Source organism: Periplaneta americana, chromosome 17 (assembly GCF_040183065.1).
Source record: "Periplaneta americana isolate PAMFEO1 chromosome 17, P.americana_PAMFEO1_priV1, whole genome shotgun sequence".
Lineage (NCBI taxonomy): Eukaryota > Metazoa > Arthropoda > Insecta > Blattodea > Blattidae > Periplaneta > Periplaneta americana.
Window position 1 is genome coordinate 122120332 of NC_091133.1, and position 18240 is coordinate 122138571.

The window sequence follows — 18240 nt, forward strand, 5'->3', positions numbered from 1 at the left end:
AAAAGTAACGTATCATAAATTGTTAATTGAACAATTGAATGGAGGGGGGATTTGTTTAGTATTTAGTATTTATTTATTTATTTAACCTGGTAGAGATAAGGCCGTCAGGCCTTCTCTGCCCCTCTACCAGGGGATTACAACTATAATATGAACAATAAAATTACAATTAACATTAAATTTACAATTACAATTACAATAAAAATTAAAGTACGACAAGATTACCAGATTAATGAAAGCTAGACATTTTATCATAGAAGTTAAGAACAAAGAATATTTTTGTATTTACTGAATTACAAATTACCAATTAAACCTACAATAACAAAAATCTATAGTATTGAAATTACCGGATATTGAAATATTTTGCGATAGATTAAAAGAACTATTTACAAGAAACCATGTCTGAACGAGCCTCAATTACTGGCCAAGTGCCTAGTAAGTTTGCGTTTGAATTTAATTTTATTTCGACAGTCCCTGATGCTAGCAGGTAACGAATTCCAGAGTCTTGGCAGGGTTATTGTGAAAGAGGATGAGTATGAGGAGGTGCGATGGGATGGTATTGTTAGTATTGTTTCATGGCGAGAGCGTGTGTTCAGATTGTGGTGGGAAGAAAGGTAAGTGAAGCGAGACGACAGGTACGAAGGAATAGAAGAGTTCAAGATTTCGAAGAGAAGGAGAAGTGAATGTAAATTTATTTTCTTATCTTGTTTAAGCCAACCTATTGTTTCCAGGGATGGGGTAATGTGATCATATTTACGAACATTGCTTACAAAACGTACACACAAATTATGAGCACGTTGAAGTTTGTTTACGGAAACAATACATATTTGTCACTATTGTTGTAGGAATTATGACGCTATCGAAAGCAATTTTAAATTACACCTTATAGTTTTCAATACTATCTGAAAGAGCATATTTTTATGTCTAATATTTCATTTGTTTTGTGCAGAGGTACTATGGTTACAGTTGCTATGGTAAAGATTTTATTGCTGATGTATTTTGTTTGTCCCTGTATTATGAAAGCAGTTATATTGATGAAATCAACATCGAACAAGATATTCTTAAGAGAAAATTATCTTTTTATGTCTTTGACGTGTCCATATTCTCTGAATTTCGCTTCCATTTGTTGACTGAGAAATAGATGGTCGATTTCAATGAGTTTCGTTAAAAAGTGTGCATATCTCTTGTTGTGTACTTTTCTATCGTCAAATCCTATCAACATCAGAATCATTCTCTCATTTTTCTGTTAAGAATATCTTATTTTATGTTGATTTCATCAATAAAACTACTTCTATAACATAGGACTATCAAAATAGACTATATAACAAATTGTTACCATAGTGTTTCTGTACAAAACAAATGAAATTCTGTATTGAAAATATGCTCTCTCAAATAAGATTTAAAAAACCTACAGGGTGTCATTTAAAAATGCTTTCGATGACGTAATAGCTCGCACAAAGTCGTAAAAATTTGTTTCGATAAAATATTCTTTTCTAATTACAGATTTTGACGTATTTAAGCTTTTTACCCAAAATCACCTCATTTAGGCTAATTTTAATTCCAATTATGGGTTGCTTTTGAGAAGACGAGATTATTGTTACAACTTTTCAGATTACAAAAATGAATATCGATCAAAGACGAATTCAGTCATTGGGGCTAAATATCATGGCATGCTAATATGTATTCTATTTATAATTACTTTTAAATCACAGACAAATATAGTCTATTAATTTTGTATTTATTTAGAACTTATTAAATTAATTTATGTGCCGCAAAAATATTACAGTTAATCTCTGCGGGAAACGAATTTATGAAGTTCACAAAATGCTAAATACAAATATTGTATAGCCATAACAAACAGCTATATTTTACAAAGAATGTCATTAAATCGTTAAAAATTCTACCAAACAGGACAAAGATCTAAGTCAGTGAGTCAATTTAAATTTTGCAAACGTCTTAATGACGTTCACTGAAAGAATTCACACTCAACGTCTGTCAACTATAAACCTCAACAAAAATCATCTCTTATTTTATACCAGAACGTTTATTTTCTGACCCAGAAAGTAAAAAATGGAGCTTGTGCCACGAAATGTGATATGACGCGATAATTTCGCAAATTCTCGCATACCTCAGCTGTAACTGTTCAGAACTTGCTGTTTAGAAAGTGCAATTTGTCAGCACCATGCAAAACTTTACTTAGAAGGGCTACCAAAACGATCAATAATTTCGTATCAATCACAAAACATGAGAATGGGACAAATGGTTCTGGATGGGAATCTCTATAATACAAGTCAGAAATCACCAAGGAGAAACAGAGAAAAAATTCTCATTTCCACTTTAGGATATAAAAGTGGTAAAACGCCTGCATGGTAGTGCTAATTTTGCTTCTTGTATTGGAATGTCGCGTCGGTCAATTTGAATTGTGAGATGATACCGCAAATCTTGTAGTCTGGATCATCGTACACTAACATCACTTCGTGACTTTTTGTCATCACTATCGCCACCGATTAAATGCAATAACCTTCTCCAATTCTAATAAAGAAATTTGCCTTTCCTTATTTCCCGGAGTGATCAATGCTTTTCAGATTTACAATCCATTTCCATTTTCCATAATTTCATTCTGGCCATTTCTGTTACGTCCCGTCTTTAATTGGTTACGTAAAGCTTAATTAGATGACATAAAATTTTGTTTTAAATTTATGTTTATATCACTCTTACATAAATCAGTTGAAGATCGAAAAAAAAAAATCACCATTCGGATGTGGTTTTAATTCAATAAGATGAAAAACAATCCTATTGTTATGATTTTTTGTACAATTGTTGTCATTTTCTTTATTCCCAACGTGTAAACTTCTTGATTATTATTATTATTTTCACTGTCTGACAATGTATACCTAGTCACAGTTTCCACAAATCACACACAGTCTCTCAAGATTACTTATTCTTTCTTGAAGTCAAAGTCTCGTAGATATTCGTGTGTTTTTCTGCGTATAAAACATCTAGAAATTTAACATTATCATAAGAAACCTATGTATAAACATAATAAAGAATTAATTTAATCAATGGGCCAAATTTAGGACTTAGCAGGCTTTGACAATTTGTAAAACAAGAGAACATCGTTTTTATGGTTGCTAAGTCAAAGTTTGATGTTCTCTTGTTTTACAAATAAAATTGTCAAAGCCTGCTACTCTCTAAAATATGTCCCACTGATTAAGTTTTTTTTATACATAGGTATCTTATGGAAATGTTAAATCCCTATCTCCTAAACACAGAAAAACACATAGTAGTCTATACAAATAGCGAAATAGTAATATGCGTTACAAGAGCGGTATGTTGAAGTTATCATGTTCGAGGAAAAGATTGAAAAAGCGAAACGTAGTTGAGTTTTTTTAATTTCCGAGAATTTAAAGAAAACATACCGCTCGTGTATCGTACATTATTTTGTGCGAAGATCGTTTATTACGTACCTGAAAGAGGAATTTCTAATCATTTGCAATGAAATCTCCATCTTGGTTTCTGTTCAATGAAGGCAAACTTGAAAAACAAAAATATCTATCTTCAACATTGTTGCTTCAAAATGTTTTCTGTGTTTACTATACTCCAGCAGGCCGTGATATACGTCTGTCTTCCCCCCCCCCCCCCAGTCTATAAATGCGAACTTAAAACAAACGGTAAGGTTATGTAATGATTTATTTTTCATTTTAATATTTTAACAATATTATTTATATAACATATTGCAGAAATAACATCGGCATCTGGAATCTTGTTGATTTTTTCACGGCTTCCTTAATCGAATGCAGTAACTTTAGTGGAGTTGTAGAGTTTACTTAATTATTGGAAATATTTAAAAACAATAATTAACAGTGCAATTTAGGTGAAATTGCAGTGGTAAGTTTCCAATTTATAATTATTACTATATTGAACGTCTCTAAAAATAATATGTTAAAAGCCTAAAGCAGTAAAATCAATATGTCACTTAAGCGGTAAGAAGAGGGAAATTGTTATGTGTGTTAGGTTGGGAATACTGAATGTGGAATTTTAGACTTTCCGCGGATTGGTTTTGTGCGGAAACCAAGCAAATACGCACGATCTCGCACAAAATATAATTACTTTTTGCTTGTAGAAATGTACCTTTAGACTATTTTTTTCAGTAGTTTCGTCTTAATATTGCCATATATCGTATAATATTCATATTTTAATTTTAATTTTATAATAAAACTATCTTCCAATACCAGATACCAAAACTGATTCACTTGTTTTATTGAAAGTTGATTAACAATTATTTTATTCAGCTCTCTTTATTACCTACATAAATACAAATCATGCTTTTGTTTTCATTTTCTTATATTAGACTTTACCTATTCGGATTATAGATACGACAAAAGCGGTATTGCGAATCAGAGAGTCTGAATTGGATCCTGAATGCAAAGCGACAGTCAATTTGCTTTACGGGGTTAAATAAAGCTCGATTCTGCGCTTTCTTTGCCCTGAATGGCGTAACCTTCGCCGAGAACCTCCGCTTATTCTAGTTGGGTTAGTGTATAACACACTACTATGCCGAAGTCAATATCACAATTGGAAAATGTAATTTTCAACTTAAATTACAGTATCACAAAAGTACATTTATTCTCTGATGTGCTTCCGACAACGGGAAATCAACCATAGCAAAGCAAAAGCGAGGCAGTAAATTTGACATTATCGATCAATCACACTACAAGTAAATGTTGAACGCGCCTTAGAAATTCCACTAACGTTTTAGTCCAAAACCACACGGTTTGTACGTCATAACGGACATAACATCCATCAAATCACATTTGCTTTTACATTATACTAGCGGCTTGTGCAGCAAATACTACAAACTAAGAAGTGAATGGCATGCTGTTTTCCCTACAACAAAATATGCTTGGCAGCGATCACAAATCCAATCGATTAAACCAAAGAAATATGAAATTAATTTTGATGTAGTTTAAAGACGCAGCTAAAATAGGAAGAATGACTCAATTACTACTAAGGAAAATTAGAGAATCAGACATAAAAACCAGGTGGCCCGAGTTCGAATCCCGGTCGGGGCAAGATACCTGGTTGGAGTTTTTTCCGTGGTTTTCCCTCAACCCAATACGAGCAAATGCTGGGTAACTTTCAGTGCTGGACCCCGGACTCATTTCACCGGCATTATCACCTTCATTTCATTCAGACGCTAAATAGCCTAGATGTTGATACAGCGTCGTAAAATAACCCAATTAAAAAAATATATATAAATATCTATATCACACTACCATTAAATATATGGAAAAGACCCACACTACTTGATTAATAACTATAAAATTATTTCATTTTTAATAACAATATTGTTATCTTATGTAAGTTTTATAGCTTTCAGTAACATATATATAGCCGTTACTCAGTAAATTATAGAAACGAAGATCTAATATAAAATATTCTTTCTCTGCGTCTACTTACTTAAAGCCCCAAAAGGTTTCACTTTCATATCATCAGTATACCATTATGGGCTGCATAAACTACAATAATATTTCATTTTCAATGGTAATAATCTCATCAAACATTCTTAAATTTTGTAGTTCTTAATATCCAATACACAGCTGTACTCGGAAAACTACAGACCAGAGAATCAGATCTGTAAATGATTTTTTATACGTTATCAAAAAATTACACAAATGAAGATCGACATATTGACATTATGATGTGAAAGAATCTGAGCCACCTGGACTCTATGTCAGCAATCCTGCAGGTCATGGCCTTCGTGTAATAGTCTATTGTTTATTGTAGTGTGTGTTTTGTTTTATTCTGAAATCCAATTAATTAGTTCTCAAAACTGACGAAAGATGGATTTTGGAAAATAGGAAAATGATGTAGGAAAATTGACATTTCACTGAAAACTACTATTTTTCTGAAAAACTTTGGGTTCTAAGCTTCAAAATGAGGGGTCATTTATTAAAATCCGTTCAGCCGTTTTCCCGTAATTTCCATTACCAGTTCAAATTATATATATATATAGACTAGCCGTACCCGTGCGCTCCGCTGCACCCGTTAGAAATAAATATAAAGTAATTACATAATTAAAATAGGACATTTGATCCAGGGAACATTCGTGTTTGATAGAAGGATAAGTCGTTTAATATGTTACTTAATTTGAATTGCATCCAAATAATTAAGATGCGATCATCTTGGTCCAGAGACCACTCATTGGTGCAATGACAATCCCTTTAACATGTTTCTTAATTTTTATTACATGCAACCATAGTTTAATGAACATTGTCATCATTTAGATTTAATGTGTATACTTTATTTTACTTGTTATAGGTTTCCATTGAATTATGGTAATAACTTAATTTTAACCCTTGTTTTGTACGTATTCAGTAAATGGCGTTTGGCCCACTATAGTTCTGAACGCATCAAATAACTTAAATTATATCATATAATATTATATTGGTCTACATATATTATATTATATTATATATTATATTATATTATATCATATCATATCAGAAGTTAATGTAATAACATTATAGCATTATGTCCATCTAGAGAAACTACACTTTCCAATGGTGAAATAATAATTAATTATACAAATCGGTTAATTTAGCTTCCGATATTACTTCATACAAACACAGAAACATTCTCTGTAGGCTATCTTTCATAGCTTTCGATTGTTGCTGTCCAAGGCCCCTTATAGACGAAGTCATTTGTTTTTTAATCCATTACACGGCCTTAGATGGCAGTTATTTCAATTTTAAAACTCATTTATCTCATTAAATATCAGTCCTATCAAACTTTTCCAAGGGATATAACGTATCGCAAATTATTTTTAAAGAAGCTTTTGTTTTGTTATGTAACATTTTTCACAAAAATCAATAATAAGCGAGATATTTCGATTTATTTAATTCAGGCCCCCTTATAACCCCCCTTTTAAATAAAGTATTTTGAATGCCATATAGCCTAAAATCTAAGTTACAACGAACATAATTTATATTCCAATTTTCATCGAAATCCGTTCATCCATTATCTCGTGAAAAGGTAACAAACATACAGACAGACAGACAGACAGACATACAAACAAAAATTTCAAAAAAGGGATTTTCGGTTTCAGGGTGGTTAATTGTATATGTTAGGACCAATTATTTTTGGAAAATCGAAAATTACCAGAAAAATTTCGGCTACAGATTCATTATTAGTATAGATTTGTAAAATATTTCCTTAAGAACTGTTATATACATGTAACGGACATATTTTTACTATAAAGCTTCGATTTTGGGTTTATAAAACATTAAATTTGTTGTAAACAGTATTAGAATTGCGACAATTCAGTAGTTCTTAAGCTGCAATCACACACACGTTCGGGAATGTGAAGTACAACACGACACTAGCTTCAGAATGAACTCCCTTGTCACTATCCATGTGTATCAATTCAGCGTTTAGCCTCCGTCCAGATCCCACGTGACCCATGTCAAACTAACCGATGACGTCAAGTTCAGGCCGACGCCTGCCCGTCCATCAGGCTATGCACAAGACAGACACAAAATCCCAGCCGTGCTCGCTGTGCGAGTTGCGTTCTGATACTTTTCAAAACATTGTACGTCTCTTTTCAAAATACAGCTATTTTACAGGGTATGCAACTGAAATATTATGCTTGATTTTGTAAGTATAACAACGTACTCCGTATCTAATAGATAAATACGCATTATTTCGTGTCGTTATTGCGTTTTATACAGGATGAGTTGCAATTAATATCTTTAATTTCAGGGGGTAATTCTTTGAGATATTTCAAACAAAAAAAAGTTTTATACAAATTTACTCGTTTTTACTTCCTTTCCGAGATAAAAAATATTTTACATTAAACATTTTGTAGCGTGTTTTGGGAAAGCCATTGATTTAATTCCCAATATGCTCAGCCAATTTAAGACAGTAGAGTACTACGATAATAAATGATTGAAATAATTTTAGTTTTGTCCTTTGAAAGTGCAGAAATTTGATCCGAATAAATGTAACTTTTTGTTATGCAATAATATATTAGCCACCGGCGTTGGTCAGTCGGTTCAGGCGCTTACATGCCGATCTGAAGTCGCTTTCGGGCGCGGGTTCGATCCCCGCTTGGTCTGATTACCTAGTTTTTTTCCGAGGTTTTCCCCAACCGTAAGGTGAATGCCAGGTAATCTATGGCGAATCCTCGGCCTCATCTCGTCAAATATCATCTCGTTATCACCAATTTTATCGACGCTAAATAACCTAGTAGTTAATACAGCGTCGTTAAATAACTAACTTAAAAATAATAATAATATATTACTATAAAAGGTTGAGGAGTGCTTTTTTTTACAAAATGGAAGAAAAGTTTTAAAAACCAGCAAAGCGGGGTTTTTCATTTTCCGAGATTTTGTAACGCACTTCACATATATGTATTGTACAACATTTTTTGCACGATCATATTTGTAAAATTGCAAATCGTCATTGTTCCTGCAATAACTCCTATGTGACATATTTATCGATTTTCAGATTTTTGCTCTATTAAATAACTTAAGTAGTGATACAGCAAATAATGAAATGTCCTATATGTAATTATATTTTTTTCTTTCGAAAATGTAAGAATTCACAGTCTCCTATGTACGGCTGCCATAGGATGAATAACTGTGTTTTTACTTCCTCCTGAAAGATTAGGCCTATATGTTTTGCACATAGGAGTTATTGCAGGAACAATGACGAAAAACAATATATTTTGCATGAAAATATGGAGCAATATTATTCCAAAGCCTTCGCAAAACTGTACTGTAATGGTAACTAAGTAACAATAAGTGCACTGTAATGGGTCTATTTCAGTACAGTTTTATGTTATGAAGAATGGTTTCCCTAGCAACAAGTCTCTGTGTGGAATTTCCAAATTTCAAGACCTAACAGCAATAGCTACAAATACAGCAAAAAAACACGATCGTACAAAAAGGAATTTTACAATGTTACATATTTTGTTTGGATCATATTTCTACACATTTAAAGGACATTTATTATCATAATACACTGCTCTCTTATATTGACTGAACATATTGGGAATTAAACCAATGGATTTCCGACATATAAAACAATTTTTATCTCGAGAACGAAACGAAAACGAACAAAATTGTATTAAACTTTTTTGTTTGAAATATCTCAAAGAATAACCCCTTGACATTATTTACGGTTCATTTTATATATCAGTACCGGTACCAAAAGTGTTTTAGATATTAATACGAAGCTCTCTAAATAATCTGAAATAAATAATGGTGTAAGACAAGTATGCAGTTTATCAGAGGGAAGAAATTTTTTCATAAAATTTCGCCCAGTGTATAGAAACGGTACCCACCTAGCGTCATGATGAATTTAGGGAGCTACAAAGAGTAACGGAATCCGGATTCGTAAGTCTGCTATAACAGTTGTAGGCCTATCACCGTGCTAACCACACATTACTCCTATTCTGATAGCATGATCGTTCACTTCTGCTAAGGTATACGGGTGTGAGGTAATTCACTGGTAGGCATGGGAACTACATGGGTTGTGGCGTCATAGATTGAATACTGAATTATAGCATTTAATTTCAACAGGAGACAAGATCCAGAATATACGGGACGACAGAATAATCACGAACAGAAAAGAATAGGTTACCATCGCCTGCAGAAACTGGAGAAAAATATAAATAAAAGAACTACTCCGGAAGCTGAATACTCCTTACCACGGAGGCAGAACGCAGTACGCTCAAAAATAATTATGTAATAGTAACTGCGGTTTTATTTGAGAGACAAAACATTATAGCACTACGCAAGATAACTTGAAAGTAGGCTATATGAAACTAGGTTGGGAGAATACCAGTTTATGTTTTTCATCTATTATTAAACATAATTTATAACTATTGCAAATTTATCCTATATTATATTCTTATTGAATTTGGTATTCCCAAGAAACTAGTTCGATTAATTAAAATGTGTCTCAGTGAAACGTACAGCAGAGTTCGTATAGGTCAGTTTCTGTCAGATGCGTTTCCAATTCACTGCGGGCTAAAGCAAGGAGATGCACTATCATCATTACTTTTTAACTTCGCTCTAGAGTATGCCATTAGGAAAGTCCAGGATAACAGAGAGGGTTTGGAATTGAACGGGTTACATCAGCTGCTTGTCTATGCGGATGACGTGAATATGTTAGGAGAAAATCAACAAACGATTAGGGAAAACAAGGGAATTTTACTTGAAGCAAGTAAAGCGATATGTTTGGAAGTAAACTCCGAAAAGACAAAGTATATGATTATGTCTCGTAACCGGAACATAGTACGAAATGGAAATATAAAAATTGGAAATTTATCCTCCGAAGAGGTTGAAACATTCAAATATCTTGGAGCAACAGTAACAAATATAAATGACACTCGGGAGGAAATTAAATGCAGATTAAATATGGGAAATGCCTGTTATTATTCGGTTGAGAAGCTTTTATCGTCTAGTCTGCTGTCAAAAAATCTGAAAGTTAGAATTTATAAAACAGTTATATTACCGGTTGTTCTGTATGGTTGTGAAACTTGGACTCTCACTTTGAGAGGATCAGAGATTAAGGATTTTTGAGAATAAGATTCTTAGGAAAATATTTGGGGCTAAGAGGGATGAAGTTACAGAACTGCACGCATTGTATTCTTCACCTGACATAATTAGGAACATTAAATCCAGACGTTTGAGATGGGCAGGCATGTAGCACGTATGGGCGAATCCAGAAATGCATATAGAGTGTTAGTTGGAAGACCGGAGGGAAAAAGACCTTTGGGGAGGCCGAGACGTATATGAGAGGATAATATTTAAATGGATTTGAGGGAGGTGGGATATGATGATAGAGACTGGATTAATCTTGCACAAGATAGGGACCGATAGTGGGCTTATGTGAGGGCGGCAATGAACCTCCGGGTTCCTTAAAAGCCATTTGTAAGTAAGTAAGTAAATAAGTAGCATTTACTTACTCTGATAACAAGCAAAGGGTTGAAGCTCTGAAAACCCAGGTTTGAAACTGGGTAAGACAGTCACCGTTTTCCTAGGGTAAGGCCATCGCTATTTAAAGAAACGCTTGTGTCATTTCCCAGAAATATAATGCTTCATTGATCAATTACACTTCTGGGTTCAATCCTAGAAACAAGATATACTGACACAATTGGTCAACTGACGAGTCTTCAACAAAGAGCTGAGGTTTACTTCTTCGCAGAAGCCGTTAGATAGATAATGAACAAAGCGCTTGGACAGGACAGGTACTACGGGAATTCCTCCACATTCCCAGAAATTTCCATCAACTTAACACCTTGAATGGTCACTGCATTTTGGAACTAATTGAACAAAGGTTCAAAGATAATTCTCTGATCTGTTTTTAGACTCTGAAAATAGGCAGGAAAGAAATTTACCGTCAATAAATGGAAAACAACAGGGATGTTGTGCGAATTTCTGTTTCACAAGATCAAATTGTCACGGCAACTGGTGTATAAGAAATGATTCGTAAGTTCGGAACGATATTACAGTTTCACAGACTGAATTAACACGATTTATTTTTGATACCCTTTATTTTCAAGTGTAACTAACCACTTCTTCATGTGTAAGTCGATTCTAAAAGTGTGTAAGGCCATTAAAGACGATTTGATGCAGCAGTATCATCTTTTTTTTTTTTTTTTGGAATTTATAACATTGTCAATTTATGCTAACTAACCGTGTAATATTATAAGGGCTGAGAAGAAACTGCCTACTGAAGGATGCACTGGAAGGAATGGTGAACGGGAGAAGAGTTCGGGGCAGAAGAAGATATCAGATGATAGACGACTTCAAGATAGCCTATACGGATCATATGCGGAGACAAAGAAGAAGGCAGAAAATAGGAAAGACTGAAGAATGTTGGATTTGCAGTGAAGGACCTGCCTTTGAACAGAAAACTACATTTGTATGTAATATTATAAGTTCCTTAAAACTTGAAAGTCCCGCGCCGTGGCGTCGCGGTCTAAGGCATCCCGCCTAGGACTCGCGTTACGGAATGCGCGCTGGTTCGAGTCCTCATGGGGGAAGAAATTTTCTCATGAAATTTCGGCCAGTGTATGGGACCGGTGCCCACCCATCATCGTGATGTACTTGGGGAGCTACGATAGTTAGCGAAATCCGGTTGCGAATACCAGCTGTAACGGCTGGGGGGGATCATCGTGCTAATCACACGATACCTCCATTCTGGTTGGATGATCGTCCACCTCTGCTTCGGCATGTGGGCGTGAGACCAGCAGCCGGCTGGTCGGTCTGGGCCCTTCACGGGCTGTAGCGCCACGGATTATTATAAAACTTGAAAATTAGTCTCGCATTGATCATTTTAACGGTATATAGGTAAATATCGCATAATAAAATAAATATTAAGCCCAAAACATTGATTATTATTAATTGGGGTGTAGTAAGACCCCACGCGAGTATTAATGTTAGGAAGAACTGCGCGATTTCGTAAAGATTAAAAATAGCAAGGAGAAATTTTACTTTGAAAATATGCAGCAAAGAAATTTACCGCAAAGAAATAGAACGCAACAGGGATGTTCTGTCAATTTCTGTTTCACATGAATCAAACTGTGACGGAAATTTGCTACTCTGGGTTTGGTCCTTGCAACACTCGTGTTTTAAATTTAATTCAATTTCGGAAGGAACATTTCTGAGTATTTAAATAAGCTAAGATTGTCTTCTTCTACAACTCTTTTCTTCAACAATTTTAAAAGCCAATTGAAGACTGGACATAAAAGAGAGTAGAGGATTCCACGTTAAGAAAAAAGCATTGAGTATATAGAGCTATTCCATCAAATGACCAGTTACCATAGAAACGCCTACTCACCACATAGCTTGTACAATGTGCTGGGCAAGGCCCCGAAACCAATGCTTTTTTCTTAACGTGGACTGCTCTAAGTAATGCAATATCACACGTTTTGCACATCTTTGCCAAAATAAAATTAAAATGGGACATGTTACTTTTCATTAGTGGATTGAGCCTGGGACATATACTCCTTTTTTCTTTTTTTGAAAAACTCATTTTCAACGATATTGGCACTTACAGTGTTTTTCATGTCCAGTTTTCAATTGACGACTTTTCATTCAAGAGGTAAGATTTAATTTCTGGCTCAAGCCGTTAGACGAATAATTAGAGAAGCGCTCAGGCTGGAATTACCTGGATATTTCGATTTTTCCATAAATGTCCATTCCACTATTGCTACAGCATCAAATTGTACGTTTCTCGTCACTAGCGATATCTATGAGCCTTCATTGGTAATGATAAATCTGCGAATTTTTTTGACTACGGAAGTATGCAAAAATTTTGTCATCCAGTCTGCTTTAAAAAAAATGAAAGTTAGAATTTATCATCATCATCATCATCATCATCATCATCGTCCTTGGAGGTATTAGGCCTAGTGGCCTGTTACGGTCTCCATCCATCTTTTTAGAGGGCGTCCCAAAGATCGTCTTCCGTATGGTATATAGCGGAGAATTTGTCTTGGGAGTCTGGAACGGTCCATCTTATTGTCTATAATGGTTGAGATGTTCATAAATAGGTTCAATTTTCAATTCTTTTGTAATTAGTTCATTCCTTAGTTAGATTTTATAAAACAGTTATATTACCGGTTGTTCTGTATGGTTGTGAAACTTGGACTCTCACTTTCAGAGTGAAACAGAAGTTAAGGGTGTTCGAGAATAAGGTGCTTAGGAAAATATTTGGGGCTAAGAGGGATGAAGTTACTGGAGAATGGAGAAAGTTACGCAACGCAGAACTGCACGCATTGTATTCTTCACCTGACATAATTAAAAGCAGTAAATTCTTCAGATGAACAGGGCATGTAGCACGTATGGGTGAATCCAGAAATGCATATAGAGTGTTAGTTGGTTGACCTGAGGGGAAAAGACCTTTATGAAGGCCGAAACGTAGATGGGAGGATAATTTTAAAATGGATTTGAGGGAGGTGGGATATGATGCTAGGGTCTGGATTAATCTTGCTCAGGATAGGGACCGATGGCGGGCTTATGTGAGGGCGGCAATGAACCTGCGGGTTCCTTAAAAGCCTTAGGCCCAATTGTATAAAACTCCCTGACTAAAGATCAACTTTGATCGTAGATCGAAAAGTGAACCGAGTTCAGACACTTCTTCCATTGTATAAAACTTTTCTGCGATCAAATTACCTTGGTTCAAATGCAATCTAAGTTTACGTGAAAAGGATCTGGCAACATCGCATAAACAGGTGAAATACGTGATGCGCGGACCATGTTATACAGGTTTGTTCAGTGTTGCCAATCTAGCGACTTTAACTCTTTTTCAACAACAATTTCTTTTAACTTTTATATTGCTTAAATAGGGATTTAGTGACCTTTTTAGCACCCCATAGTGACAAAATTTAATCTTTCTTTGTTGATAATGAGAAATCTAGCGACTTTACAACTACTTTTTGGCGACTTTCCGTATACTCTGTTGGAGACACTGGTTTTTTGTGCAATGTAAATAATGGCGGACAATAAGAAGAAGGTTGACTGTTCTCCGAGTTGTTACCATATTATGGTGTTTGATACTGCTAAACATAATAAAGCTTTATAAAACGACAATTTTCGTTTAGTAATACAGTTAATTGAAAATTTATGATGCACCTATCATATCCATTAATAATTAATGGTTGTTATAAATATAATATAATTATAGGTTATGTTATTTGATACTGCTGAACACGATACAGCCTTATAAAATATAAGATTGTTTGTGTATTAAGGCAAGAAATTGAAAGAAATATATATATAAATGTAGGGTCTACCTATCATATATATATATATATATATATATATATATATATATATATTGATATTATTAATAATGGATATTTTATTTGCACAATCTGTCACTCGTATATTTCAAACAGAAAAGAAATAACTGAACTTGGATCATCTAACTTAATCGGAGAAATTTCTTCAGTCAAAGTTGACTTTAGTTTGAGACAAATTAATCTCAGATTAGACTTTATACAACACAAAATTCCAAGTTCAGCTGAAACAAGGATCAATTTAACCTCTGATCTAAGATTAAATGGTTTATACAATCGGGCCTTAGTAAGGTATGCAGAATAGAAATTTACCGTCAAGAAATGAAACACAAAACAGATGCCGTACGAATTTCTGCTTCGCATGGGTCATATTGTCATGGCAACGAGTGGCTCTCCTCTGTGCATGATGAATTCGCATATCGTCCTATTAGCTGGCGTCCGGAACGCTGGATTAACGGATTACACCTCAGTATTTGTAGGAAGAGTAGCAGCGCATGGGCATGTCCTGCTGGGACTCACCTGTTTGGAGAAGACTGCGATGTCCTCGTTGAAGGACTCTGAGGAGCAGACGTCCCCTCCCGCGACTCCCGGCTCCCGCGGAGTGCATGTCGCCAACTCACACTTCTCGAAGATTAACGCCAGCAGCGGGAACAAAGGATGCCTGCAGTGAACACGTACAAACACCGCTTATTAGATTCATGCGACTGCGAATTAAATATTCTATTCAAAGTCTCATCATGCACAAAATTAAGTATCAGGAAAGTCAAAATTATTTACGATTTAGTTCGAAATAATACATGCATTAGCTTGTAAAATTTTTGTTCTTATTTATTACAAGAAAACCTCTAAGGCTTTAATCTGAAATTAGGCTTGGATGCAAGTTTTTATTAATTTTATTTCCTTGGCTCCAGGCATGCGGCAAGAAATTTGTTTCAAGCTACAGTACAGGCCAGTTTTTCTCAATCTCTTTGAAGATGATACCCGTATTTTTCTCGCAATACTTAGGCTAATTGCGGCTCCCTGACCTAAGGTACAGAATGGATAACATTTAGTACCTATAAACATAAAATAATTTAATCATAGTTAATTAATTAATTATTCTTCATTTATACTGGCATAGTTAAGGCCATAGGGCCTTCTCTTACACTCTACCAGGTCACAAAGTATACAAGCAGTTAAAATTTAACAAAAAGTTAAAGAACAGAATACTAACATATTACAAAAAAAAATAATAACCGACACTAAACAACATGAAAATAATACCATAATAGAAAAAAAAAAAAAAAAGGAATGAAAGTAAAATACATTGGAATATATTTCTAGCATTAAATTTAAAAAGTTATGTATGGATTTTATAAAAATTGAAAAATTTAAATTTAAATTTATATATTATAATTGCATAGTAGACATAAGACAAATTGTATTGTATACTTATTCAATTCAGGAATCCGCCCCTGAGCACGAGTTCTACTCTTTCAGGGACAAGCTGAAGTTTTTCTGTATATATTAGACTATATTTTATGTTACAATTATTAGCAAAACAAATAAATAAATAAACACAAACCAGTAGTATGTTTAAATTTCAATAGAACAAATTTTAACATTTATAATTTTTTTCCGCAACCCCCAGACGGTCGTGAGTCACTGGTGTGGTGGAAATTAAATACTGTATATTTATGTCTCATCATGCACAAAATTAAGTATCAGGAAAGTCAAAATTATTTACCATTTAGTTCGAAATAATACATGCATTAGTTTGTAAAATTTTCGTTATATTTATTACAAGAAAACCTATAAGGGCCGTATTCTTAGACATTCTTAGCGCGGGCTGTCGGTGGATGATCAGCGAACTAACGTTTTTCGTATTCATAAACCAGTGTCAGCAATATGAAATGATATGAATTCTATTTAGCACGCTCATAGCCCGGGCTAGCGAAATGTCTATGAATAGCACCCTATGACTTCAATCTGAAATTAGAACTGGATGCAAGTTTTTATCAACTTGTTTCAAACTTCACTGTACAGTAATGTTTCTCAACATTTTTTACTTAAGTGTGTGCCCGTTGGTCTAAGTTGTACAGTATAATAAAGTAGAATATAGTAATATGAAATTTGGTATCGATTTAAAAGTAAAATAATTGAATTGTGCTTTTAATTAATGCAAAATAATGTTCTTTTAATTTTCTTAGAACTTTAAAAAATTATAATTATTAGCACGCCTACTGTTATTTTATTCGTGGCCCCCCATGAACTGCTCTTTGCCCCGCCAAGAAAACCGTGGACCCCGATTGAGAATCACTGGTGTAGACTACGTATGGAATAGTTACATATCACCTGGAACGAGTTTTGTACTTCTTCACTAATGGAAAATCTGTTTCAAATCGAAAATTAATTCCTCGAATTTTATGATCTTCCCAATCTGTCAATTTTCAACAAAGTTTCACTGCCGTTGGTCTTAGAGCGCTAAAGTTATAAACTCGTATGTCCAATAAATGTGGAAGCAAAAATCAATATTAGAACTCATATTTATGAATAATTTATTTTAGTAAGTATTACAAGATGCTCAATTATTAGATTTCACGTTAAAAGAATCCCAAATAACTCGGTTACCAAAGTTACGCATAAAGTAAAAACAGATGAATTACGAACTGACGAACGTTTCTTTCATGGCCAACTATGTTTTTATTATACATATTTTATCATCATCATTATTTACCCTCCAAGACTGCCAATAACAGATATTAAAATGTACAGAATGTCCCTGATCACGTAATCAGCACGGCATAAGAAGACCACTTGCGACAACACAGGATAAATACAAGGCCAGGAAGACAAAACTAGTCGGACAGGCATGAGATGAAGTAGGTATACATAATGGGAAGAATAATACACAATTCATTCTTAAATTCCCGTCAAAACTAACAGTCTATATTATTATATTAGGTCTACGCTCAAGTGCGTCCATTTAAGACAAATCAATAGGGACCATATAAAAATGTGCAATTACAGCGTAATTCTATATCCTGGCGACATTAACCGAGTGGCAAAAACACAAAGCGGGGCTATAATACACGCCGACCGCAGTAGAAATGTGGAGTATCGTGCTCTCGATCTTAATCTGCGTTGGGTTCAGATCCCAAGAGTGTGTTTACATTTTTTACATCACGCTAAAAGCATTATTCTTTGCGCTGGGATATATGGAAAGGGTGCGAAGAAGTGTTACCAACCATTATTAAAAAAAACATTTCGTAAGAATTAGTAAATTAGTGAAACGCATATTTCTCAAACACAGTATTTCTTGTATACGCGAATGATACGTAAATAGTATTTATTATATTTTTTCTAGGCCTATGGAATGGAAGAGAAGAAGTGTTACCAACTATTATTTTAAAAAAAATTCATAAGAATTAATAAATTAGTGGACTTAATCT

At 34.2% G+C, this 18240-nt stretch overlaps 1 protein-coding gene across 9 annotated transcripts in view; it reads right to left on the reverse strand.

The window, feature by feature from the left end:
• hth (Meis homeobox homothorax) overlaps positions 1 to 18240 on the reverse strand; it is a 1486930-nt gene that overhangs the window by 1438952 nt on the left and 29738 nt on the right. For all 9 annotated transcript variants that reach the window (XM_069816539.1, XM_069816535.1, XM_069816533.1 and 6 more), the window contains exon 3: positions 15329 to 15470. In XM_069816539.1, the coding sequence (XP_069672640.1) occupies positions 15329 to 15470 (142 nt within the window). The remainder of the gene's footprint in view (positions 1 to 15328; positions 15471 to 18240) is intronic.